This window comes from Bos mutus, chromosome 12, assembly GCF_027580195.1.
Source record: "Bos mutus isolate GX-2022 chromosome 12, NWIPB_WYAK_1.1, whole genome shotgun sequence".
NCBI lineage: Eukaryota > Metazoa > Chordata > Mammalia > Artiodactyla > Bovidae > Bos > Bos mutus.
The window spans coordinates 84,068,473-84,095,901 of NC_091628.1; the positions used below are offsets into that span (position 1 = coordinate 84,068,473).

The window sequence follows — 27,429 nt, forward strand, 5'->3', positions numbered from 1 at the left end:
TAATCAGTTTATGTTTTACAGAAGGCTGTACTTTGCCCCTTTTTTTGAGTTATTAAGATCATAGTGGAAAATGTGGAAAATTCTGAAAGAGATGGGAATACCAGACCACTGATCTGCCTCTTGAGAAATTTGTATGCAGGTCAGGAAGCAACAGTTAGAACTGGACATGGAATAATAGACTGGTTCCAAATAGGAAAAGAAGTACATCAAGGCTGTATATTGTCACCCTATTTGTTTAACTTCTGTGCAGAATACATCATGAGAAACGCTGGACTGGAAGAAGCAAAAGCTGGAATCAAGACTGCGGGGAGAAGTTATCAGTAACCTCAGATATGCAGATGACACCACCCTTATGGCAGAAAGTGAAGAGGAACTAAAAAGCCTCTTGATGAAAGTGAAAGTGGAGAGTGAAAAAGTTGGCTTAAAGCTCAACATTCAGAAAACGAAGATCATGGCATCCGGTCCCACCACTTCATGGGAAATAGATGGAGAAACAGTGGAAACAGTGTCAGACTTTATTTTTTTGGGCTCCAAAAATCACTGCAGATGGTGATTGCAGCCATGAAATTAAAAGACGCTTACTCCTTGGAAGGAAAATTATGAGTGACCTAGATAGCATATTCAAAAGCAGAGACATTACTTTGCCAACAAAGGTTCATCTAGTCAAGGCTATGGTTTTTCCTGTGGTCATGTATGGATGTGAGAGTTGGACTGTGGAGAAGGCTGAGTGCCGAAGAATTGATGCTTTTGAACTGTAGTGTTGGAGAAGACTCTTGAGAGTCCCTTGGACTGCAAGGAGATCCAGCCAGTCCATTCTGAAGGAGATAAGCCCTGGGATTTCTTTGGAAGGAATGATGCTAAAGCTGAAACTCCAGTACTTTTGCCACCTCATGCGAAGAGTTGACTCATTGGAAAAGACTCTGATGCTGGGAGGGATTGGGGGCAAGAGGAGAAGGGGACGACAGAGGATGAGATGGCTGGATGGCATCACTGACTCGATGGATGTGAGTCTGGGTGAACTCCGGGAGTTGGTGATGGACAGGGAGGCCTGGCGTGCTGTGATTCATGGGGTCGCAAAGAGTCGGACACGACTGAGCGACTGAACTGAACTGAACTGAAGATCATAGTATGTTCTACTTCAATATAAGGAGAAAACTTCCTCATAAACTGAGAGACTCATAAAATCAAACTCTAAGAGCTACTTTTAGATCTGTCACCTCTTAAAGGGATAGGTTACACAGTTTATAGTGATAAAAGGAAATTGCAGAATGCTAATTCCTTACTCTGCAGAATAATATGAAGATTCTGTCAGTCATAATATGAGGATTGTCTCTGGCAATAATACTTCAAGTGAATTGGGACTAAAAATAATATTCTTATTTGATATATCAAAATACTACCTAATGATGTTTGTACTTACTAGTTTTTCCCCTCTGCTTGGTAGGCTCTTTCCCCAGAATGTCTTGGCTCAAGTTCACATTAATGTTTCAGTAAATCATCTGCTCAGAAATACTATCTTTCTTGAGGCAGAGCTGTCTGTTTTCCCCATGTGGAACAGTGCCTGGGTCATGGTAGAAGATCTATAGTGAAGGGGGAAATGGGGAAAAAAATAAAGGGGTAACAGCTTACTTTATGCCAGTATGATTAAAGTATTTTGAGACTGGAGAAAGAATGGATGTATAGAAAAAAAGCTAGTTAAGATATTTACTAAAGAACAATTGGAAATGAAAATAAGCATTTCTGAAATAAGTCATTTAAACTATTTGTGTGTGTGACCCCGTGGACTGTAGCCCATCAGGCTCCTCTGTCCAAGAATACTGGAGTGGGTTGCCATTTCCTTCTCCAGGGGATCTTCCCGACCCAGGGATTGAACCCAGGCCTCCCACATTGCAGGCAGACACTGTAACCTCTGAGCCACCAGGGAAACCATATATATATATATATATTTTTTTTTAATAAAGGTAACCATTGTTTTATTAAGAATTATAGAGTCTGGCTTAATCAAAATAGACTAACATAGAAACTTGATACGGTATTTTGAAAGCTATAGAATATTCACAATACCATTTTAGTTAGAAGATGATAGATTTTATTGTTAAAATAGTTTGCTTATCTCTGTATGTGGGGGTAAGTGTGTATATATAAATGAATGTATGTAATATGCTTAGAACTTAGAAAATATGAAATAAGTTCTTTGTAAATATTCATGCTAGGAAAAAGAAACAAAACTAATTACTGTAAGATGAAAATCATAATATCTTTATTTTCACAGATGTACCAAGAAGTGGAGAATCACAAAATACTCACTGTGAACAATGTCAAGCGTGTTCTCCAAAATAAATTTCCTCATGCTAATATTTGGGATATTTTGGGAATTGATTCTAAATATGATGGTGAAAGAAAGGTAAGTTGGAATGCACATTTTAAAAAATATGGTGAAGAAGCTTTTATTATCTCATGAATAGATGGTCTTAATATAACTAACTCTACAATCAGATTTAGATTTTAAACGTTAAAAAAAGGGAAATTTATACCTTTGAATGACACGTTTTATACAGTTTTTAAGTTACCACTATTGACATCAAAAAAGTTACTTCTCAGAACTAATAGTGTAGAAAATCATTAAAACAATTAACAAAATGGCAATATGTACATACCTACCAATAATTACTTAAATGTAAATGGACTAAATGCTTCAATCAAAGGACAGTAACCAGATGGATATACAAGCAAGACTTGTGTATAAGCTGCCTCCAAGAGACTTAACTTCAGATCTGAAGATACACACAGACTGAAGTGAGGGAATTAAATAGGTATTTCATGCAATGGCAATGAGAAGAAATCCGGGGACCAGTTGGCGTCAGATGAAATAGAGTTTAAAACAAAGGCTGAAATAAGGGACAAAGGAGGATATCATATAATGATCAATGGATCAGCCCAAGAAGATATAATTGTTAATATATGTAACTCCTTCAGTTCAGTTCAGTCGCTCAGTCATGTCGGACTCTTTGTGACCCCATGAACCGCAGCACGCCATACCTCCCTGTCCATCACCAACTCCTGGAGTCAACCCAAACCCATGTCCATTGAGTTGTTGATGCCATCCAACCATCTCATCCTCTGTTGTCCCCTTCTCCTCCTGCCCTCAATCTTTCTCAGCATCAGGGTCTTTTCCAATGAGTCAGCTCTTCACATCAGGTGGCCAAAGTATTGGAGTTTCAGCCTCAACATTAGTCCTTCCAATGAACACCCAGGACTGATCTCCTTTAGGATGGACTGGTTGGATCTCCTTGCAGTCCAAGGGACTCTCAAGAGTCTTCTCCAACACCACAGTTCAAAAGCATCAATTCTTCGGCACTCAGCTTTCTTTATAGTCCAACTCTCACATCCATACATGACCACTGGAAAAACCATAGTCTTGACCACATGGACCTTTGTTGACAAAGTAATGTCTCTGCTTTTTAATATGCTGTCTAACTTGGTCATAACTTTCCTTCCAAGGAGTAAGTGTCTTCTAATTTCATGGCTGCAGTCAGCATCTGCGGTGATTTTGGAGCCCAGAAAAAGAAAGTCAGCCACTGTTTTCACTGTTTCCCCATCTATCTGCCATGAAGTGATGGGACCGGATGCCATGATCTTAGTTTTCTGAATGTTGAGCTTTAAGCCAACTTTTTCACTCTCTTCTTTCACTTTCATCAAGAGGCTCTTTACTTCTTCTTTGCTTTCTGCCATAAGTGTGGTGTCATCTGCATATCTGAGGTTACTGATACTTCTCCTGGCATATATATACAGTTATATATATATGTAATATAGCTCAGAGATAATCTAGTTCAGTGGTTACAAGTTCAGACTATTTGTCACACACTTGTAAGTACAAATTCTGTTTCCAAAATGTAGTAGTTATATGACATTGGAAGTCACTCTCTGTATGTTTTATCATCTATAAAGTGAATATAATAGTACTTAGCTTCAGAAAGTAATTATTAATATGTTGGCTATCATGACAATTTTATTGATACATAGTGTTGAGTAGTGAATGAATTAATTAGTGATACTGTATCATACAAGATAAAATCCAGATACTGAAGACCTTCATGATCTAGCCCCTCCACCCCTCTGGCCTAATATCTTCTCCCTACATATTAATAACTCCTCCCTCTGTAAACACAGGAAACTGTTTGCCATTACCTGAATATACCATATTCTCTTTTCCCTTCTATTCCTTGCAGTGCTGTCTGTTTTTGCTTGGAATGTCTTTCTCCACTTTTACAGGACAAGCAAATTTTTACTTGTCCTTTAAGATTTTGCTGTTATTCCCTGAAGAGGGTTTCTATGATCCCTTCTCTCCACACTCAAACTTTGTCACTTCTTTTCTGGGCTCCCATAAAACCTGGTATATGGCCTCAGTTTTGCTTGTATATATGTGAGCCCCTCGAAGGCAGATATTTTAGCTTTGTACTCGCAGAGTCTAGCCAAACACATGAATTCAATGAATGTTTACTAAACAAATGAACATAGAGATAAATTAATCTCTTATGCAGGTAGATGTATTTTTTAAAGTAAAGTCATACCCTTTTATCAAAGGCCAGAAAACTACAGGCCCCAAGCCAAATCCAGGCTTTCCACCACCGTTTTTCCATCTGTTTTTATAAACACAGGTTGTTGGAGACAGCCAGGTTCATTCATTCATTTGTTGTGTGTCTCTGTAACACACAACACTGTAACATTAGTTTGCACTGTAACATCACGATTGAGTAGTTGTGTCACAGACCAGATGGCTCACAAAACCTAAAATATGTGTCTGGCCCTTTTAAAAAAAGTTTTCTGACTTGTTCTCTGTAGGTAAATTACCTTCCTTTAAGTAGTGTTGCAAAGAACAGATAAAATTAGCAAAACTAACATTTTTCTATGACATACAAAAATGTTGCAGTCCCTTTATGTATTTCTTTTTCAAACAGACATATTCTGTTTAACTCTCTGATATTTTTTTAATTGAATAGGCAGGAACAAACTTTTATAAGATGACTGGCTTGGGTCCTTTGCCTCAAGCTCTTTATAATGGTGAATCCTTTGACCGTGAAGAGCTGAATTTTAAGGAACTAGAAATGGCTGTTCTTCACAGAATGATGGATACAACTGCGTATTTACAAAAGGAAGTTTTTATGGTAAGTAAGCATGTATGAGAAAATGTCTGATGAATGATATTTCTAAATTATTTCTATATTACATTAGAACTATCTTAATAGCTAAAGTCAATTGCATAAAAGTTTCCATTCTAATCATTTAGTAGTGCTTTTTAAAGTAGTAATTAAATTTATCTGTGCATAATTACATCTAAAAATTGCTTAATTGGAAAGAAACTCCAAAGTTTTACAGGAAAATTTATTATAAGAATCTTAAATTGACTTATTTTAGATTAAGCAATCTTTAAATGTATTCTCTGCATCATATTAAAACATATGCATATAAATTGCCTATATTGCCTAAATAATATTTTGTTATTTTAGGGTGCCTTAAATGATCGAATAAATGCAGTTGACTTCCTAATGGGTAAAAATAATGTTGTGCCCCGTATAAATCCTTTGATTTTGCACAATAAATGGCAGTACCTTAATTTGATACCTACATCAGGTAAAATAATCCTTCCTTTTCTACAAATGTTTATTGAGTTGTGAATGTTTTATTAATTCATTATTTAACATTTAACATTAAAATTTTTAGTAACTGCTGATGTTGAAGATTTCTCTACTTTCTTGTTCTTGGATACACAAGATAAGAGTGCTGTAATTGCAGAGAACATGCACTATGTAACTGAAAGAGGTAATAAGCATATTTTATTTTCCTGAATTTATTCCTAAATGGTAAAAGTTAATAATTTTATTAAATGTTTGCATAACGCATTTTTGTATGTTGATATTTGATTAGAGGCCTGGTTTTCAATTTGAGAATTTGTAAATTGTTAGGATAAAAGGATTTTGCTGAGAAAAATGATGCCGTGTGTCCTAGCTAATCATATATGCAGGGGTTAATCTTATTTCTTTGCCTTTTTTTTAAAGCTAGCTATTCTGTTATTCTCCTTTTTAGGAAAGTGGTAAAACACTTCCAAGATTAAGTAACCTGATAATCTTATAAGGCATGAATAAAAGTGTAATCCCCAGATGAGAGGAGACTAGTTCTGCATTCTGGTTAAACAGTGTCTGAATGTTTTGCTTAGGATAGCGGTCATATCCAAAGGAAGGGGGACCAAGACAGGAACATCTTTGGAAATAACGATTTAGCCTAGATAGGAAAACTGCAGTATGACCACAGACTTGTGAGATACCATGAATTCTTCAGATAATGGAGTTTGGTTGGTTTGAGTTTCACTTTGTTTTGTTTGACCCACTTTGTTCTGGAGAGAACACAGAGAACCCGTGCATGAAACATAAAAGAAAGCTGATTTTTATGTTGTTATATAAAGTGGTAACTTTCTGACAATGAGTGATCTAAAGATGAAATTACTGTGAAATAAGGGGTAATTTTTATATATGAAAGAGATTTAAGCACACAGCTAGTTTTTGAGAATGCTATGGGGTGAATCCAAATTAGGACCAGATCACCTTTGAGTTACTTTCTAACAGATCTGTGATTTTGTGTTCATAAAGTGGTCTGTCTACAAGAAATTCAACAAATAATAAAATATAATTCAGTTCCATTGTATGGCAGGCTAAGGTCCTGAATGTGTCAAGTGAAGGGAAAAGTAGACAGAAAAACAGGGAATAAAAAAATAGAAGAAGTATATTTATCAGGTTCTGGATTGTATTTCAAAAATTGCTTCGGGGCATCAGAATAGAGTAAGTTAGCCTATAATTAATGCCCTTAGATTAAATCTCTTTCAATTTAAAAGAATAATTAACTGAGAAACACCTTATTTCTTTATTTTTATGGGATCAAGACCATCCCCAAGAAAAAAAATGCAAAAAAGCAAAATGGCTGTCTGGGGAGGCCTTAAATAGCTGTGAAAAGAAGAGAAGCAAAAAGCAAAGGAGAAAAAGAAACATACAAGCCTCTGAATGCAGAGTTCCAAAGAATAGCAAGGAGAGATAAGAAAGCCTTCCTCAGCATGCAATGCAAAGAAATAGAGGAAACCAACAGAGTGGGAAAGACTAGAGATCTCTTCAAGAAAATTAGAGATCCCAAGGGAACATTTCATGCACAGATGGGCTTGATAAAGGACAGAAATGGTAGGGACCTAACAGAAGCAGAAGATATTAAGAAGAGGTGGCAAGAATACACAGAAGAACTGTACAAAAAAGATCTTCACAACCCAGATAATCACAATGGTGTGATCACTGACCTAGGGCCAGACATCCTGGATTGTGAAGTCAAGTGGGCCTTAGAAAGCATCACTACAAACAAAGCTAGCGGAGGTGATGGAATCCCAGTTGAGCTATTTCAAATCCTGAAAGATGATGCTGTGAAAGTGCTGCACTCAATATGCCAGCAAGTTTGGAAAACTCAGCAGTGGCCACAGGACTGGAAAAGGTCAATTTTCATTCCAATCCCAAGGAAAGGCAATGCCAAAGAATGCTCAAACTACTGCACAACTGCACTCATCTCACAAGCTAGTAAAGTAATGCTCAATATTCTCTAAGCCAGGTTTCAGCAATACGTGAACCGTGAACTTCCTGATGTTCAAGCTGGTTTTAGAAAAGGCAGAGAAACCAGAGATCAATTTGCCAACATCCGCTAGATCATCAAAAGGGCAAGAGTGTTCCAGAAAAACATCTATTTCTGCTTTATTGACTATGCCAAAGCCTTTGACTGTGTGGATCACAATAAACTGTGGAAAATTCTGAAAGAGATGGGAATACCAGACCACCTGATCTGCCTCTTGAGAAACCTATATTCAGGTCAGGAAGCAACAGTTAGAACTGGACATGGAACAACAGACTGGTTCCAAATAGGAAAAGGAGTATGTCAAGGCTTTTATTGTCACCCTGCTTATTTAACTTCTATGCAGAGTACATCTTGAGAAACGCTGGGCTGGAAGAAGCACAAGCTGGAATCAAGATTGCTGGGAGAAATATCAATAACCTCAGATATGCAGATAACACCACTCTTACAGCAGAAAGTGAAAAGGAATTAAAAAGCCTCTTGTTGAAAGTGAAAGAGGAGAGTGAAAAAGTTGGCTTAAAGCTCAGCATTCAGAAAACTAAGATCATGGCATCTGGTCCCATCACTTCATGGCAAACAGATGGGGAAACAGTGGCTGACTTTATTTTTGGGGGCTCCAAAATCACTGCAGATGGTGACTGCAGCCATGAAATTAAAAGACGCTTACTCCCTGGTAGGAAAATTATGACCAACCTAGATAGCATATTCAAAAGCAGAGACATTACTTTGCCAACAAAGGTCCATCTAGTCAAAGCTGTGGTTTTTCCAGTGGTCATGTATGGATGTGAGAGTTGGACTGTGAAGAATGCTGAGCGCCGAAGAATTGATGCTTTTGAACTGTGGTGTTGGAGAAGACTTGAGAGTCCCTTGGACTGTAAGGAGATCCAACCAGTCCATTCTGAAGGAGATCAGTCCCAGGTGTTCATTGGAAGGACTGATGCTAAAGCTAAAACTCAATACTTTGGCCACCTCATGCAAAGAGTTGACTCTTTTGAAAAGACCCTGATGCTGGGAGGGATTAGGGGCAAGAGGAGAAGGGGACGACAGAGGATGAGACGGCTGGATGGCATCACCGACTCGATGGACATGAGTTTGTGTGGACCCGGGAGTTGGCGATGGACACAGAGGCCCGGCTTGCTGCGATCATGGGGTCGCAAAGAGTTGGACACGACTGAGTGACTGAAATGAACTGAACTGAAACAAATATAAAATTGGGAGAAACTTGCTTAGCATTTTTGAAGTATTTCTCAGTTTACTATTTGTAATTGTAAAAATGCTGACATTTAAGAAGGCATGAGAATTCTTTACCTTCCTTCTTTGAAAAGAATGTGCCACCACTGCATTACTATTAAATTGCTTCTGAAGGATTGCAAGGAGAATCAGTGTGTCCTTCATTTTGTTACATATTTGTTTCATTAACCAAAGCCAGCTTTTGCATAATTATATATTACTGGGTATGGAACGATAGCATCACCTACTCAGTGGATATGAGTTTGAGTAAACTCCAGGAGATGGTGCAGGACAGGGAAGCCTGGCTTGCTGCAGTCCATGGGGTTACAGAGTCGGACACGACTTAGTGATTGAACAACAGTGATAGAACTGTAACTTCGCATCTATTCAGGTGTAAGTTTTTGGTGTAGCAAACTTTCTACAGTTATTTTAAGTGGGTCATATGATCTAAGGGACTAATTTTTGTATAGGTTCAATGATATCCAGACAAGTATTATTTCAGATGTTATATGCTGAGGTTGGATGAAATTAAACCAATTTAACTGTGACTGCAGAATTAAAAATTGTTTCATCTTGTGGCTTCCAGATTTTCAAATGTTTCTGGAAAAAAAATGTATTGATGTTTTTGGCATAAGATGATGTGAATTAGACTAAGTTAACAATAGCCAGAATTTTTGAAATACATGAATCATAAGCTAATAAAATATTGCTGTTTCCAGTATCTGCTAATAATTTATTGTGTGTGGTTTTACATTATGTAAGGCATAAATATCACTTTTTTTTTTACATATGTAGCTGGAAGGCAATTTTGCATGCCAACAGTGGAACCTTAGTAAGCATAATACAATTTTCTCTACTGGCAAAAGTATCCCATAGATGTGTTTCTTGGTGACTATTCTTTCTTTTTGGTATCTGAATTTATACAAAGTTTATAAATGAATTACTCTTAACATTTTCTATGTATTTCAGTCTGTGTGTGTTTAATTTTTACCAATACTTTCTTATTTTCATAAATGATTCATTTTAAAAACTATTATTTTATGTATTTTGTTAACTGGAAATGTTCCTGTCTTTGCTTTGATTTTAAGAATTAGTTTATACTGTTTGAAACTTTCAGATGATGATGTAATTTCTTCAGTTACTTTCTGGATTGTTGCTGATTTTGACAAACCATCTGGGAGAAAACTGCTTTTTAATGCATTAAATCACATGGTGAGTGTTTGGACACTTTCTACAAAAATTAATGTGTTGTAATTTTGAGAAAGCAGTATGAAAAACGTGCGTTAAGTCTTTATTTTCCTTCATGTTAACATTTTCAGTTCCTTAACTTGATTAGAACATGGTGCTAAGGCAGGAATTCAGATTCTTTCTCCATGTACGATAGTGACCTTGCCCCAGAAAAGACAGCCCTACATGTCTTCTGTGATTCATGACTTGTATGTTCTCTCCTAGTACTTGCTGTTGGACTTACATGTACATGTCTAGTAGCATGTATGTGCTGAATGTTTGTGTCCCCCCCAAAATTTATAGGGCTTCCCTGGTGGCTCAGATGGTAAAAGAATCTTCTTGCAATGCAGGAGACTCAGGTTTGATCCCTGGGTGGGGAAGATCCCCCTGGAGAAGGCAATGGCAAAGCACTCCAGCATTCTTGCCTAGAGAATTCCATGGACAAAAGAGCCTGGCAGGCTACAGTCCATGGGATCACACAGAGTCGGACACTACTGAGGGACTAACACTTTTTTCTTTTCTTTCAAAATTTTTATGTTCAAATCTAATCCTCAATATGCTGATATTTGGAGATGGGACCTTTAGGAGGTAATTAGGTTATAAGGGTGGGGTCCTCATAAATGGGATTAGTGCTCTTACAAAACGAGGTCCTAGACCTAGCCTACTCTCTTTCTGTCATGTAAGGATCCAAGGAGAAATTAGAAAATGCAACCAGAACAGGGTCCTCACCAGCACCTGCCCATGCTGGCACACTGATCTTGGTCCACCAGCCTCCATATTGTACTAGTTTTTTACATATCTGTCTCAGTAATAAGTAAAACAAGTGAACAGAAAATCAATAGGGATGTACAGATGATTTGAATAATAAAATCCCCAAACTTTACCTAATGAATATTGATAGAAAAATACACATTGCATAGTATATGTTCTTACAAAGCACAAATGTACTATTTAAGAAACATTTGTAGATGCTGGGCTGTAAACCAAATCTCATAAAAACTAGACTGATGTTCTAGTTTTCTTTTGGTTATTGATTTCTAAATTATACTGTAGTCAAAGAATATACTTTTGCTCTTTCAGCTGCAGGGTTTGAACAGCATGGGTCCACTTATGCACAAATTTTTTTCAGTAGTAAATACTACAGTATTATGTCATCTGTGGTTGGCTGACTCTACAGATGTGGAACTTTGAATACGGAGGACCAACTATAAGTGGATTTTCGACTGCTCAGGGGGTCAGTGTGTCTGACCCCTGCATTGTTCAAGGGTCAAGTGTACTTTGTATGATTTTAGTCTTGGAAAATTTTATGAAATTTACAAAATTGCATTGTAAAAGGATATGTAAAATACTGATCTTTATCACCTTTAAATGTGTTTTGCAGAAAACAAGTGGTCATAGTCGGTTGGGGGTTATTTATAATCCTACATCAAAAATAGATGAAGAAAACACAACTATTTCTAGAGGAATTCTGGCAGCTTTTCTTACTCTGAAAAATAGCTTTTTGAGAAACTTTCTCAGGAAACTGGCAGAAGAAAAAACTGCTGCAGCTATTTACTCTGGAAATAAAATTAAAACGTTGCTTACTGAGGTTAGTAGCTATTTGTTTGAAGTAATAGATACATATCTGTTGCATATTTCAGTGTGCTTGGAGATATGTTGCCAAAAAATCAATAAATATAATCAAATGGGGATCGTAAGCTTTACAGTGGGAAATGTCCTCATTAAATGATATGGCTTTGCATAGAAGCACTGAACATATCAAATTTCAGATATTTCAGCTACTACTCAATGATCTTAAAGTTAATGGCTTTCTAGTTTGGATATGTATTTATGTGAAGAATTGGGAGTTAAAAGAATATGTGAATAATCCTCAGTTATTTCACTGAAGGGATCCAGTACAGGGAAAAATTCTAAGGTAAAAGCTGATGCTCTGGAAGAAAGACTCATTAATCCATTCCAAAAATTTATCGATTGACTCCCAGACAATGGGGATAATACTTGTGAACAAGGCAGATAGAATCCCTGTTCTTATGGACTTACATTGTAATGGGAAAGAAAAGGTAAATGGTGCTAGAAAAAAAAATTATAAGAAAGTTTACTGTTTGAGGGATGTTCTTTTAGCTGGAGTGGTCAAGGGAAGGCATCTCTAAAGAGCTGTTGTTTGGGCAAAGCTCTGAATGAAATGAGAAATCAAGCCATGGAAAGTCTGTTAGAGGAATGTACCAGATTCAAGAATACAGTGAATCTGAAGAAAGTATTTATAGGAGGACATGGTCAACTATGCCAGATGTCTTGAAATTAAGCTTCATGAGGGACCATTTTATTTGTTAAGGTGGTTGTTGGTGACTGATAAGAATAGTTTCAATGAAGTAGTAGGTATAAAGGTGAACTAGAGTCAAGAGAAGGCGATGGCACCCCACTCCAGTACTCTTGCCTGGAGAATCCCATGGACGGAGGAGCTTGGTGGGCTGCAGTCCATGGGTCGCTAAGAGTCGGAGACGACTGAGCGACTTCACTTTCACTTTTCACTTCCATGCATTGGAGAAGGAAATGGCAACCCACTCCAGTGTTCTTGCCTGGAGAATCCCAGGGACAGGGGAGCCTGGTGGGCTACCGTCTATGGGGTCGCACGGAGTCGGACACGACTGAAGCGACTTAGCAGCAGCAGCAGCAGCAGCAGAGTCAAGAGAGAAAGGGAAATCAGAAAAGAGAGACAGCAAGTATTTGTAGCTTTCTAAAGGAATTTTCCTATGTGGAGAACAGAGAAATACTGTGTAGCTAGAATAGGACTTGAGGTCAGGGAAGGATTTTACTTTTTTGGTATGCTAATGAAAACAGTCCATCCAAATATGAGAAAGGATGATACGGAGAGAAGGGAGCAAAGTCAGAGGATGTTTCTTGAGTAGAAAAGAGGTGCTGGGACCCAATGCACAAGTTGTAAGTATTGGTTTAAGAACAGGGTAGATTTATTTGGTGGTAGCAAGATAAGTACTTCTCTTCTGATTGATTCTGTTTTCAAAAAAAAGTCAGATCATTAGCTAAGTATTAGGATGGGAGCAGGGACTCATTGGAAAAGACCCTCATGCTGGGAGGGATTGGGGGCAGGAGGAGAAGGGGACAGCAGAGGATGAGATGGCTGGATGGCATCACTGACTCGATGGACATGAGTTTGAGTAAACTCCGGGAGTTGGTGATGGACAGGGAGGCCTGGCGTGCTGCGGTTCATGGGGTCGCAAAGAGTCAGACACGACTGAGCAACTGAACTGAACTGAGGTGCTCTTAGAGGTTGGAGGGAAGAAGAGAGACTGTCAAGTATTTTCCTATTGTTCTGCGAGTGAGAAAGTGAATCAACAATGGTATAGGAGAATTTCTGAGGGCTCTCAAGATTAGTGACCATAACTGAAAGTGAGATCAGTATTGGCCGCACGTGTTTCTCCAGCCATCCTAACACTGTTTGGATCCTGTCACAGAGTAAATAGATTTATGTTTAACCAGAGTTGAGGTTTTGCCAGGTGATTATAACTGAGAGGAGGCATTCAAGGGAACTGAGTATGCACTGTTTTTGCTATGGTAAAGGGCTCTGAGGTAGAGCTTGGTTAGGAGGAAAATTATGATATGGAAAGCACAATAGACAATAAGTGGTTGGATCAAGGGACTAAAGGGTTGACTAATGGTTGTTCTGTTGATACTGGAGTGAATGAGCTGGAGGGTCAGCAGCTTGTGATCAGAGAGGAGTTAACTGAGAGATTCTGAAAGTGAAGTTCTGGGGCTGCACTGTCTGATACTGTAGCCACCAACTTCATGTGGCTGTTTTAAATAAAATTACAGTAAATTTCTCAGTCATACTAGCCAGATTTCTAGAGCTCAGTACCCACCTGTGGCTGTGCCTTGGGCAGGCAGGGAACCTTTTCTGGTATTGTGGGTGTTCCAGGAACATGATAAAAATGCAGAAGGCAAGGCCCACCCTGGATCTACTCCAGTACAATCTATATTTTAACAAGACACCCAGGTGATTTGTATGCGTATTAATGTTTGAAAGAATCCACCTGCAATGAGGGAGACCTGGGTTTGATCCCTGGGTTGGGAGGATCCCTTGGAGAAGGGAAAGGCTACCCACTTCAGCATCCTGGTCAGGAGAATTCCATGAACTGTATAGTCTGTGGGATTGCAAGAGTTGGACATGACTGAATGACTTTCACTTAATGTTTGATACACACTGAGATGGATAATATTACTTTTGTATTTCAGAATTTAAATGCACTATTACTAAATTGGTTTTGTGGGATTGGAATGAGACCGAGTATTTTTATTCTAACCAGTATTTTTTAGTTGAGCACACCAAAATGGAAGTACTGAGTTCAGAATTTAATAAACATTGTATTTTATTTTTTAATGTTAAATTTTTTAAAATGATGTTCCCTAGCATTTTATTAATCAGTAATCCACCGCACATTCTCAACAAATGATAGCAAGCTATCTACTTATAACAGGATTTACAAATACTGTCATTGCCTTGCCAAGAAGGATTCTATTTTTAAAATGTGATTTCAGAACAAGATGGTACTTTTAAAAATCAAAAGTTAATGTAATTTTAAGTTTTATAATGACTTATTAAAGTAAGCTATGTTAAAAATTATTTTGTGTATTTACTGTTCCCTTATTGGTTTTATCATTCTTAACTTATGCCTTAGGGGATGGATAAAAATGCCTTTGAGAAAAAATATAATACCATTGGAGTGAATATTTTTCGAACTCACCACTTGTTCTGCCGAGATGTACTTAAATTGAGTCCTGGAGAAAAAGGTGTTGTCAGCAATGGGAGGGTAAGTAGAAAAAGCGATTGCTTACTTTTTTCAGTGACACTGTGATACAAAGGTCTCAAACATTTTCTATTACAATACACCTGATGCAGTACACACAGAGGATGATGCTCACGCCAGACAGGTCTCAGCATAAATAAACTGGCCTCTGAGATAATCTAGTTCATGGCACACTCCCTGTGTCTTCACCCCTACCCCCATGGGTGGTAACATTGGATGTGGCTGAGGATGTTCTTTGGGGATAGCTTTTATAAGGTAAGTATTAGAACAAGCAGTTTAGTATATATTACAACGTTGTAATTGAGAATCACTGTTGTAAATGTGTGTATAAAGTACATTTTAACATCTTTTTTCTTTTTGTAGCTTTTTTCTACAATTGATAATACCTTTGTAAGTGTTGTGGTATAAAGTTATATGTATTAATATAATTTTTAAAAACTGTGGGGAAAGTCACTCTTACTACCACCATCCTAATAAAGATTTTTTCTTTTTTAAAACAATTTATTTATTTTTAATTGGAGGATAATTGCTTTGCAATATTGTATTAGTTTCTGCCGTACATCAACATGAATCAGCCATAGGTATACATATGTCCCCTCCCTCTTGAATCTTTCTCCTATCTCCCATACCATCCCACCCTCGAGGTTTTACCTTCAAATCCTTTGTTTCTACTCTGCATAGCTTTGTCTGTTTTTTAAATACATAATTATAATCACACTTTTTTCTCTTAATATACTAAAAATATTTTTCCAGTTGATTAGGGAGTTGTAATATATACATACAAAATTAGTGGACAATAGCTACTTATTAATATTTTTAGTATGATAGTCTAGTTTTCTTTCTCAGGTGTGATTTAAGTTTTTAAAAATTGAATCTGATGCTTAAGTATTACTAGAAATCAGCTAATGCAGTCTGTTTGACATACCTCTGCTTGAACCATCAAATTGTATATCCCTAAGTCATCATCAACGGAGAAGGCAATGGCACCCCACTCCAGTACTTTTGCCTGGAAAATCCCATGGACGGAGGAGCCTGGTAGGCTGTAGTCCATGGGGTCGCTAGAGTCGGACACGACTGAGCAAGCGACTTCACTTTCACTTTTCGCTTTCATGCATTGGAGAAGGAAATGGCAACCCACTCCAGTGTTCTTGCTTGGAGAATCCCAGGGACAGGGAAGCCTGGTGGGCTGCTGTCTATGGGGTCGCACAGAGTCGGACACCACTGATGCGACTTAGCAGCAGCAACAGCAAGTCATCATCAAAGGTCAGTTTTCTACATTTTTATGAGTTCTGTTCCTCTGTGCTCCATTCCCACATTATCATTCCCTTAAAATTATGCTTTTTTATTCTTTCTTATTTGAGTCTGTAAATAATAGAAATTGGAGAATAATGATATCATCCACAAATTAGGTATTTCTTCTTCAGTGTAACAGTTCTTGTGCTAATTGTGTCAGCTCCTAAAGGTAGTTAGACTCAGGTGCATCAGTGTACAGTGCTACTGTAAAATTGGTGACAACAGTTGGCATTTATGGTTACAATAATGTAAAGTGTTAGTGAATTTTGATAGCTATTTGAAAGCCTAAAAATGGTGTTGCTTTTTTTTTCTTTAGCAATTGCTTTGGGAAGAAATAAACTTTTTAGAACAATTTTATAAAGTATAAAGCTACCTTTGACTTTGTCAGGCATTTTAAGGGATAAAAAGGAAAAAGTTACAGCCTGCTGTATCTATTAATTTGCCTTTTGGTTATACATAATGGAAAAGCTACTCTATGTTTTCTTAGCCATGATATTATTATCAATATTAGTGATAAAATTATAGTTATGTTCGGTTTATTTCTTTTAGAACTCTTTTCTTCTCATTTTCCTTGAAATTGACAAAAGGATTTAGCTGTAATCTTTCCATGAACCAAACATTCTTCTGGAATCCAAGAGTATAGTAGTGAAAAAACATGTTTTTGTGGAGTTTACATTGTGATGCGCAGGGAACAAAAACAAATAGTGTCCTTATTTATACAGGGTTATTTGGACAGAGAACCAAAAGATGTGAGAGAGCAAACTGTGTTGCATATCTGGAAGAATGTCCTAGGTAGAGGGAACAGGGAGTACCAAGTCCTGAGATGAGGTTATGTCTGTGTGTTCTAAGAATAGCAGATATGAGGAGAACAGGAGAGAAGTAGCTGGGGGCCAGATCAGATGCAGTTTTACTCTGAATGAGTTGAGAAGCTCATTGTTCTGGAGAGGGGATTGACATAAACTGACTTACATTTTATTTGGATCATTAGTGGCTATTACATTGAGAATAAACTGTAGAGGTTGGGAAGCCAGTTAGGAGCTATTACAGTAGACCAAGTGAGAGCTGATGGTGGCCTGGACCAGAATGGCTCTAGTGGAAATAGAGAGAAGTAGACGTGAGATGTATTTTGAAGGAAGGGTGAACAGGAGTTGCTTACAGATTTGCTGTGGGATGTGAGAGAACTGCATGACCAGCAGAATGAAGTTGCATTGTTTTAAAGTAAGGAAGACTTGCAGGAGGAGTGGGCTTGTTCAGAAGAAAAGGAAGATCAGATAGAGAATTTAGTTCTGCGTATAGTAAGAGCTCAGTGTTCCGTCCTGGACCTGTGAGTAGACTGGTTGAGTGAGCAACTGGACATGAGTTAAGTTAGGGAAGAGGTCAGAACTGGAGATAGTTAGGAAGTCAAATATGTTGACTTTTTATGTTGAGTAATGAAAAATTATAATTTTAATTGTATTTGTAGGATTGTGGTTTGAATAGAAAAGTGTGATATATCTGAAAATAAGTACTGTGGTTTCTGAACTATAATGTAATATTTAGCTTATCACTGTGTCTCAAGAGTAATGCTTTTATAAAACACAATAATCATAGCAATTGTAGCAGGTAGCTATAATTCTGAACCAGATAATTTAATGTTCAAAATAATTCTGACATTTTAGAATCAGTCTTCATTTTGAACCTGTCCAAATGTACATTAAAATTGAAACATTCAAAGTTAAAATTGTTTATAAATGATCAAAACTAGGGAGTGTTGATGATCTCATACTTTCTTACTGACATGCTAAAGAATTTAAAATCTATTTTAATATTAAATAAAACCCTAAATAATACTGTTGCTGTTGGTTTGGCCAAAAAGTTTGTTTAGGTTTCTCGATAACATCTTATAGAAAAATCTGAATGAACTTTGTAGCTAACCCAATATAATTACACTTATTCTTATTATACCACATAGTAAAATAAATAAATTTGCCAACAAAGGTCCTTATAGTCAAAGCTGTGATTTTTCCAGTAGTCATGTGTGGATGTGAGAGTTGGACCATAAAGAAGGCTGAGCACTGAAGAATTGATGTTTCTGAACTGTGATGTTGGAGATTCTTGAGAGTCCTGGGACTGAAAGGAGATCAAACTAGTCAGTCCTAAAGGAAATCAGTCCTAAATATTCATTGGAAGGACTGATGTTGAAGCTCCAATACTTTGGCCGCCTGATGCGAAGAACTGACTTATTAGAAAAGACCCTGATGCTGGGTAAGACTGAAGCAGGAGGATAAGGTGACAGCAGAGGATGAGATGGTTGGATGGCATCACCAACTCAGTGGACATAAGTTTAAGCAAGCTCTGGGAGATGGTGAAGGACAGGGATGCCTGGCATGCTGTAGTCCATGAGGTTGCAGAGTCAGACATGACTGAGTGACTGAACAATGGTTGTGCCACATATTTACAAATTACTGAAAGACATGGCACAGCAGAGAGTAGGGAAACAAGCATGGCCTTTTTGTTTAGCAGGACAGTTTGGATTCAGATTCCAGTTACACCATTAATTATACGACCTTTGTCATAAAATTTGTTCATTAGGACAATAGAAAAAGTAATAGTATATTTTACAAAGTTGTCAGAGGATTAAATACGCTTTTATACCAAAAACACATAGAATGGCTGAAGGCTATCATGAGAAATAGTGGGTACTTTTACGGATTTTGGTGGCTCAGAGGGTAAAGCGTCTGCCTGCAGTGTGGGAGACCTGGTTTCCATCCCTGGGTCAGGAAGATCTCTTGGAGAAGGCAGTGGCAACCCACTCCAGTATTCTTGCCTGGAAAATCCCATGGACGGAGAAGCCTAGTAGGCTACAGTCGATGGGGTCGCAAAGAGTCAGACACAATTGAGCGACTTCACTTTCACTTTTCACAGATTTTATGTTCATTGAGAGTCAGTATAGAGTCAGGGCCAATGGATGAAACTTGAACAAGTAGGGAGAGATTTTTACTCAGTATGTGCATGAACATTTTAATAGAGTTTTCTAAAATGTTAATGATCTGTCAAAGGAGATAGTACATTTCTGTTATAGCAGTTATTCTGTTTAACTGAAGTCACATTTCTAAAATGTTGTAAAGATTTAAGCTCCAGATAGGTTTTATTGTACTATTACATGATTTTCAAATCTAATGTTCCATTTCTCAATTTGGCCCTTATGTGATTTTACACTAACATTTTATTCCACAAACATATTCAACTTTAAGTAGAACTAAAGCACAGAAAAAATAGAGTTTCTGCTAGCTATTTGAACTTACATAGGTAAAATAGTGCCAATTTTCTGGTGAATTTAATCAGTACAGATTCCCAATCTTGTTAATCCCCAAGGAAAATAATTTGAGATTTTATTTCCTTTTTTTTGAGTTATTAACAAAAAACTATTTGGTCACTAGAAGTGGTATAGATAAAATTCAGCTATTTTCCAGGCCTATCCCATCCATAGTCCAAAAAATATAACATTGATAAAGTGTTTGGAAAGTTAACCTTAAAATTGACAGCCATCTTAAGGAAATGAAGTGTTGATATGTGTACTTTTAGTATTATAGCACCTATTTTTTGTACATTTAAGAGACCAGGTTTTATGTTTAAAGTGAAATGTGGTATTTGTTTAGCTGGATGCCAGTATTCCAGCTAATTTCACCTTTGTTATGAGCAAATGAGAAAAGATTGAAGAACTATACTTTATTAATTTTTATAAAATATTAATTGCAGAAGCATATGAAGGGGAATTAAGAAAATCCACTTGCAACTGTTTCATTGTGGTCTTTTGCCAAGGGAAAAAAAAAATTCTGGTTGACATGTTTTCTAATTGTCTTTAAGTCTAATTGTTCATAAGACTGTGCCAGAGCTCACCTTCTATATCAAGGCTTATTATGGTCATACTATTATGATGATGATGCACATATTAGCTTCCCCCCAAAATGGTAATAGTAGCACATTTGGAGTGGTTTTGATGGGATAGACATCCTGAGAAATTAGGTGTTTGGCAAGTTTACAGCTTCCCACTTCTGCAGTTACTGATTGAAAACTAACCTACATGACCTTGCTGTGCTCCAGCAAGTTTATACATCAGTTAGATGAAGAATGGTTGATATTATTAAAAAATTATGTGATTTGTCTCTTGGTTTTGATTTTTTATGCCTTATTTATATATTCATATATGTATAATATGGACTACAATTAAGAGATTAAATAGTAAATGTTGAAAGTAAAAGATTTATGGAATATAGATAATTATTTGAAAAATTTACTTTAAAATGAAAAGTCTTAGGTTTCTGAAAGCATTATGTTTCAAAGTAAAACTTTCAAATAGAAATAATTTGCTGATTATTTTTTGCCATGTTGATTTTGGTATTTGTACAAATGTTAACTTGTAATTTCAAAGTGAGGAAATACTTTTCTCATGTTTCCCAGTGGATTTAGTAAATGATAAATAACCACTATCTGTTTAATCAGTTTTTGCTTAAAGAAATATCTGTTTGATAAGAAAATATCTGTCACAGATTAGGATCTTGGAGAAGGCAATGGCACCCCATTCCAGTACTCTTGCCTGGAAAATCCCGTGGGCAGAGGAGCCTGGTAGGCTGCAGTCCATGGGATCACTAAGAGTCGAACACGACTGAGCAACTTCACTTTCACTTTTCACTTTCATGCATTAGAGAAGGAAATGGCAACCCACTCCAGTGTTCTTGCCTGGAGAATCCCAGGGACAGGGGAGCCTGATGGGCTGCTGTCTATGGGGTCGCACAGAGTTGGACACGACTGAAGCGACTTAGCAGCAGCAGAAGACACACAATAATATAATTGTTTTTATTTTTAAGTTCTTAGGCCCTTTAGGTGAAGACTTCTACGCAGAAGATTTTTACTTGTTGGAAAAGATAACATTTACTAAGTTTGTAGCGAACATTGAAGACATTGTTAAAAATACAGAAATCAACTCAAAGAAGTAAGTATTTAAAATCATAAGAGCATTTCATTTTGGAGTTTGGTATTTTGCCTCTGATTTCTTTTTAAGGTTAGAAAGTGTTTCAGGTACCAACCGAAAATACAGTAAAAGACATATAGAGAATATAAAGAAATAGTAGAAAATACCATTTGCTCACCACTACCAAACTGTAGATGTTAATATTTTATTTGCCTTGGATCTATCTCTTTTGTTTTCTTTCCATCTGTCCCATTCTCCCCCCTCCCCAAGAGGTAGCCATTTTCTTAAATGTTGTATGCATGATTCCTCTATTTGCCTTTATACTTCTGCTTCATATGTAATTATCTATTATTAATGTTTATGGTGTTAAAGCCTTGACTTTTTTAGAGATATGCTATTATACATAGGCTCCTTTTGCAATCTGCCTCTGTAGGAACTTTATCCATTTTCCCATTTTCATGTATATAGACTGAACTTATTCACTTCAATTTCTTTCTAGTATTTCGTGAATATATTGCAATTAATTTATATACTCCATTACTGAAGTACAATTAACTTGCCTTTAGTTCGTTCAGTTCAGTTCAGTCGCTCAGTTGTGTCCGACTCTTTGCGACTCCATGAATCGCAGCACGCCAGGCCTCCATGTCCATCACCAGCTCCCGGAGTTTACCCAAACTTATGTCCATCGAGTCGGTGATGCCATCCACCCATCTCAGGGAACTGCCTGGTGATGATGGAGCAGTGGTGGTGGTTATACAAACCTAAACAGGGAATGAAACTGCATAAAACCACACACACACACGAGTCCGTGTGAAAACTGAACATGATCTGTAGTCCAGTAAACAGTATTGTTTCAATGGTGATGTCCTGGTTTGGTATATGGAGTGTCTCCTTTGAAGGAAGCCAGATGGAGGGTTGAAGAGCCTCTATGTACTAGCTTGTGAGTCTATAATTATTTCAAAGTAAGTTTGTTTTAAAAAAAAAAAAAGAAGCTCTCTGATTTATGTGTGTAGCACAAAGAATGTGCTAACCATCAGACAATTGTACTCATCTCCTATGCTAGTAAGGTCATGTTCAAAATCTTGCATGTGAGGCTTCAGCATTATACAAACCAAAAACTTTCAGATGTCCAAGCTGGTTTTAGAAAAGGAAGAGGAACCGGAAATCAAATTGCCAACATTCGCTGGATCACAGAGAAAGCAAGGGAAATTCCCAGAAAAACATCTACCTCCATTTCTTCAACTATGCTAAAGCCTTTGACTGTGTGGATCATAACGAACTGTGGAAAGCTCTTAAAGATATAGGAATACCAGACCATCTTACCTGTCTCCTAAGAAAACTGTGGGTCAAGAAGCAACAACAACAACAAAAAAAAGAAGCAACAGAACCCTGTACAGAAGAACTGATTGGTTCAAGATTGAGAAAGGAGTACGACAGGGCTGTCTGCTGTCATCCTGTTTGTTTAACCTATATGCTGAGCAAATCATGAGGAATACCCAGCTGGGTGAGTTACAAGACAGGAACAAGGAACCCTGTATGGAATCAAGATAGGCAGGACAAACATCAACAGCCTCAGATATGAGGATGATACCACTCTAATGGCAGAAAGCAAAGAGGAATTAAAGAGCCTCTTGATGAGAGTGAAGGAGGAGAGTGAAAGAGCTGGCTTAAAACTAAATATTAAAAAACTAAGATAATGGCATCCGGTCCCGTTCAGTTCAGTTCAGTTCAGTCGTTTAGTTGTGTCCGACTCCTTGCAACCCCATGAATCGCAGCACACCAGGCCTCCCTGTCCATCACCAACTCCCGGAGTTTACTCAAACTCATGTCCATCGAGTCATTGATGCCATCCAGCCATCTCATCCTCTGTCGTCCCCTTCTCCTCCTGCCCCTAATCCCTCCCAGCATCAGGGTCTTTTCTTTTTTTTCTCTCTTTTTTATTTTTTTATTTTTTAAACTTTACAATATTGTATTGGTTTTGCCAAATATCGAAATGAATCCGCCACAGGTATACATGTGTTCCCCATCCTGAACCCTCCACCCTCCTCCCTCTCCATACCATCCCTCTGGGTCATCCCAGTGCACCAGCCCCAAGCATCCAGTATCGTGCATCAAACCTGGACTGGCGACTCGTTTCATACATGATACTTTACATGTTTCAATGCCAATCTCCCAAATCTTCCCACCCTCTCCCTCTCCCACAGAGTCCATAAGACTGTTCTATACATCAGTGTCTCTTTTGCTGTCTCGTACACAGGGTTATTGTTACCATCTTTCTAAATTCCGTATATATGTGTTAGTATACTGTATTGGTGTTTGTCTTTCTGGCTGGCTTCACTATAATAGGCTCCAGTTTCATCCATCTCATTAGAACTGATTCAAATGAATTCTTTTTAATGGCTGAGTAATACTCCATTGTGTATATGTACCATAGCTTTCTTATCCATTCATCTGCTGATGGACATCTAGGTTGCTTCCATGTCCTGGCTATTATGAACAGTGCTGCGATGAACATTGGGGTACACGTGTCTCTTTCCCTTCTGGTTTCCTCAGTGTGTATGCCCAGCAGTGGGATTGCTGGATCATAAGGCAGTTCTGTTTCCAGTTTTTTGAGGAATCTCCACACTGTTCTGCATAGTGGCTGTACTAGTTTGCATTCCCACCAGCAGTGTAAGTGTAATTCTCCACACCCTCTCCAGCATTTATTGCTTGTAGAGTCAACTCTTCGCATCAGGTGGCCAAAGTACTGGAGTTTCAGCTTTACCATCAGTCCTTCCAATGAACACCCAGGACTGATCTCCTTTAGGATGGACTGGTTGGATCTCCATGGAGTCCAAGGGACTCTGAAGAGTCTTCTCGAACACCACAGTTCAAAAGCATCAATTCTTCAGTGCTCAGCTTGATTCACAGTCCAACTCTCACATCCATACATGACCACGGGAAAAACCATAGCCTTGACTAGCCGGACCTTTGTTGGCAAAGTAATATCTCTGCTTTTGAATATGCTATCTAGGTTGGTCATAACTTTCCTTCCAAGGAGTAAGTGTCTTTTAATTTCATGGCTGCAATCACCATCTGCAGTGATTTTGGAGCCCCCAAAAATACTATTATGCAAATGCTATCATGAACTTAGTTTACATGTCTCCTTGTGCAATGTATGAGTTTCTCTAGATTAAAGGAGTGTTGTTACTGGGTTTAGGATAGACATACCTTCAGCTTTATCAGATATTGCTAAAGGAGTTGGAACAGTTAAGACTCCTACCAGAAATGCATTAGTTCTTGTTTCCTGAAGTCCTCACCAATACTTGGTGTTACCCAACCTGTTCATTTCCTATCTTATGGATATGAAATTACATCTTGATTTTTTTAATTTATTTTTAATTGAGTGATAATTGCTTCAAATATTGTATTAGTTTCTGCCGTATATCAATGTGAATCAGCCATAGGTATACATATGTCCCCTCCCTCTTTTTTTTTTTTTAATTTTATTTTATTTTTAAACTTTACATAATTGTATTAGTTTTGCCAAATATCAAAATGAATCCGCCATAGGTATACATGTGTTCCCCATCCTGAACCCTCCTCCCTCCTCCTTCCCCATACCATCCCTCTGGGTCATCCGAGTGCTCTAGCCCCAAGCATCCAGTATCGTGCATCGAACCTGGACTGGCATCTCGTTTCATACATGATATTTTACATGTTTCAATGCCATTCTCCCAAATCTTCCCACCCTCTCCCTCTCCCACAGAGTCCATAAGACTGTTCTATACATCAGTGTCTCTTTTGCTGTCTCGTACACAGGGTTATTGTTACCATATTTCTAAATTCCATATATATGCATTAGTATACTGTATTGGTGTTTTTCCTTCTGGCTTACTTCACTCTGTATAATAGGCTCCAGTTTCATCCATCTCATTAGAACTGATTCAAATGAATTCTTTTTAATGGCTGAGTAATACTCCATTGTGTATAAGTACCATAGCTTTCTTATCCATTCATCTGCTGATGGACATCTAGGTTGCTTCCATGTCCTGGGTATTATAAACAGTGCTGCAATGAACATTGGGGTACACGTGTCTCTCTCCCTTCTGGTTTCCTCAGTGTGTATGCCCAGCAGTGGGATTGCTGGATCATAAGGCAGTTCTATTTCCAGTTTTTTAAGGAATCTCCACACTGTTCTCCATAGTGGCTGTACTAGTTTGCATTCCCACCAGCAGTGTAAGAGGGTTCCCTTTTCTCCACACCCTCTCCAGCATTTATTATTTGTAGACTTTTGGATTGCAGCCATTCTGACTGGTGTGAAACAGTTCCTTTCTAGAAGACAAGGAAGTGCATCTTGTTTTAATTCTACGTCCTGTCTTCTAGTAAAGTTGAATATCTTCTCATATGATTGTTTTAGTTTGCTCTTCTGTAAAAGATATGTTCATGCTTTTTGCTTAATTATTTGTTGGATTTTCTTTCAGCGATTTATAAACATGTGGTATATATATCTTTTATCAGTAATAAAATACACTATTGCAGTTTGTGGCTTGGCTGTTGAATTGTAACTTTTTACAGAGAAGTTTTTTTTTAATGTCAAAATATTCTCTGGGTTTTTCCTTTGTAATCTGTGATCTGTATGTCAAGTGAAGGGTGTGTACTCATATGTGTGTGTGTATAGGGTGTATAAATATTTCCCTTGGTCTGAATTCGTAAAGGTATTCTCTTTTATTTTCTTCTAAAAGTTTTACAGTTTTGCTTTTTTCTGATGTATGTCTTTAATTCTTCTTAGATCTTTATACTGTTCCACTGATGTCTTGCCTTATGCAGTCCCACATTGTAACTACCACAGCTTTATAATAAATTTCAATATCAGATAATGAAAATTACTCCTGCTACTTCTTCAAAGTTTTCTTGACCTTTTTTTTTGGCTACATTTTCATATAAATATTATTAGGACCAGAATAACAAGTTCTACAGAAAACCTTCCTGCTATTTTTATGGGAATTTATTTGAATTTATTGTTTAAAAAGAATTGCCATCTTTATGTGATATTGTATTATCTTACCCATTAAATATATACATATATTATTTATATGAAACTACACATACATACATACATATATATGTAGGTAGATAAGTAGGTAGACAGACGCACTTATTCGGGGTCTTTAGAGTTCCTTTTGGGCTTCCCTGGTGGCTCAGCTGCTAAAGAATCCGCCTGCAGTGCAGGAGACCTGGGTTTGATCCCTGGTTGGGAAGATCCCCTGGAGAAGGGCTTGGCAACCCACTCCAGTGTTCTTGCCTGGAGAATCTCAGTGAACAGAGGAACCTGGCAGCCTACAGTTCATGTGATTGCAAAGAGTCGAACACAACTGAGCAACTAAGCATAGCACAGTGTTCCTTTTAGATTCTTCAGTGAAGCTTCCACTTTTTCCCCCATGAAGTCTTACACATGTGTTTTTAACTTTATCCCTAGTACTTAGGATCTGGCTTTCCTAGTAACTCAGTGTTAAGAATCCTGCCTGCCAATTCAGGAGACGCAGGTTCAGTCTCTCCATCAGGAAGATTCCCTGGTAAAGGGAATGGCAACCCATTCCAGTAGTCTTACCTGGGAAATCCCATACAGTCCATAGCGTTGCTAAGAGTCAGACACGACTAAGGGATTAACACGTTCACTTTTCCTGTCTTCAGTTCAAAGCACTTTTCAAAACGACAAAAATTGACCTGGATAGCTGAAAATTCAGAAAATCTAGGAAAAATTTGTTGGAGGCCTCAAAGATTTTCTTTTTTTTGTCTCCCTCTCCTCTAAGTACATAACAGCCCAGTTTAAAAAACATGGGGAATATGTTGTCCATAAATATTTCCTCCATTGTGCCTACAATTTTACATATTAGAGATTGTGTGGCTAATTTAACCTTAAGTTTCTAAACCTTTAAGGAAGTTTAGGAGTAGATTATGATTTTGATTAATTCTTTTATGTTTATTAAGTGGCAATTAAATGCAATGCTCTGTGAAAGATATGGTTTACAAATAGAAATAATATAAAGTGTACAGGAACTATATATCCAGCAAAAAATGATGCAGTAGAGAAATACTGACAAGGTTCTCAACCACTCTGATTCTGAATTTCTTTGTTTATAAAATGGAGATGCCTTTTTTTTTTTTTTTTTTTTTTTTTGTACTTAAATTTCAGCTAACATTTTCTGTTATCATTAAACATACACATTTTCGTATTTTAATGATATATCAGCATATCATTAAATGTACACA

At 37.5% G+C, this 27,429-nt stretch overlaps 1 protein-coding gene across 4 annotated transcripts in view; it reads left to right on the forward strand.

The window, feature by feature from the left end:
• UGGT2 (UDP-glucose glycoprotein glucosyltransferase 2) overlaps window positions 1–27,429 on the forward strand; it is a 148,627-nt gene that overhangs the window by 69,241 nt on the left and 51,957 nt on the right. For all 4 annotated transcript variants that reach the window (XR_011466363.1, XR_011466362.1, XM_070380811.1 and 1 more), the window contains exons 16-23: window positions 2,273–2,404; window positions 5,001–5,165; window positions 5,508–5,631; window positions 5,722–5,820; window positions 10,004–10,098; window positions 11,495–11,701; window positions 14,805–14,936; window positions 21,074–21,198. Coding sequence is in view for 2 of the 4 variants with exons in the window: in XM_070380811.1 (XP_070236912.1) it covers window positions 2,273–2,404; window positions 5,001–5,165; window positions 5,508–5,631; window positions 5,722–5,820; window positions 10,004–10,098; window positions 11,495–11,701; window positions 14,805–14,936; window positions 21,074–21,198 (1,079 nt within the window). In the remaining 2 variants the exon portion in view is untranslated. The remainder of the gene's footprint in view (window positions 1–2,272; window positions 2,405–5,000; window positions 5,166–5,507; window positions 5,632–5,721; window positions 5,821–10,003; window positions 10,099–11,494; window positions 11,702–14,804; window positions 14,937–21,073; window positions 21,199–27,429) is intronic.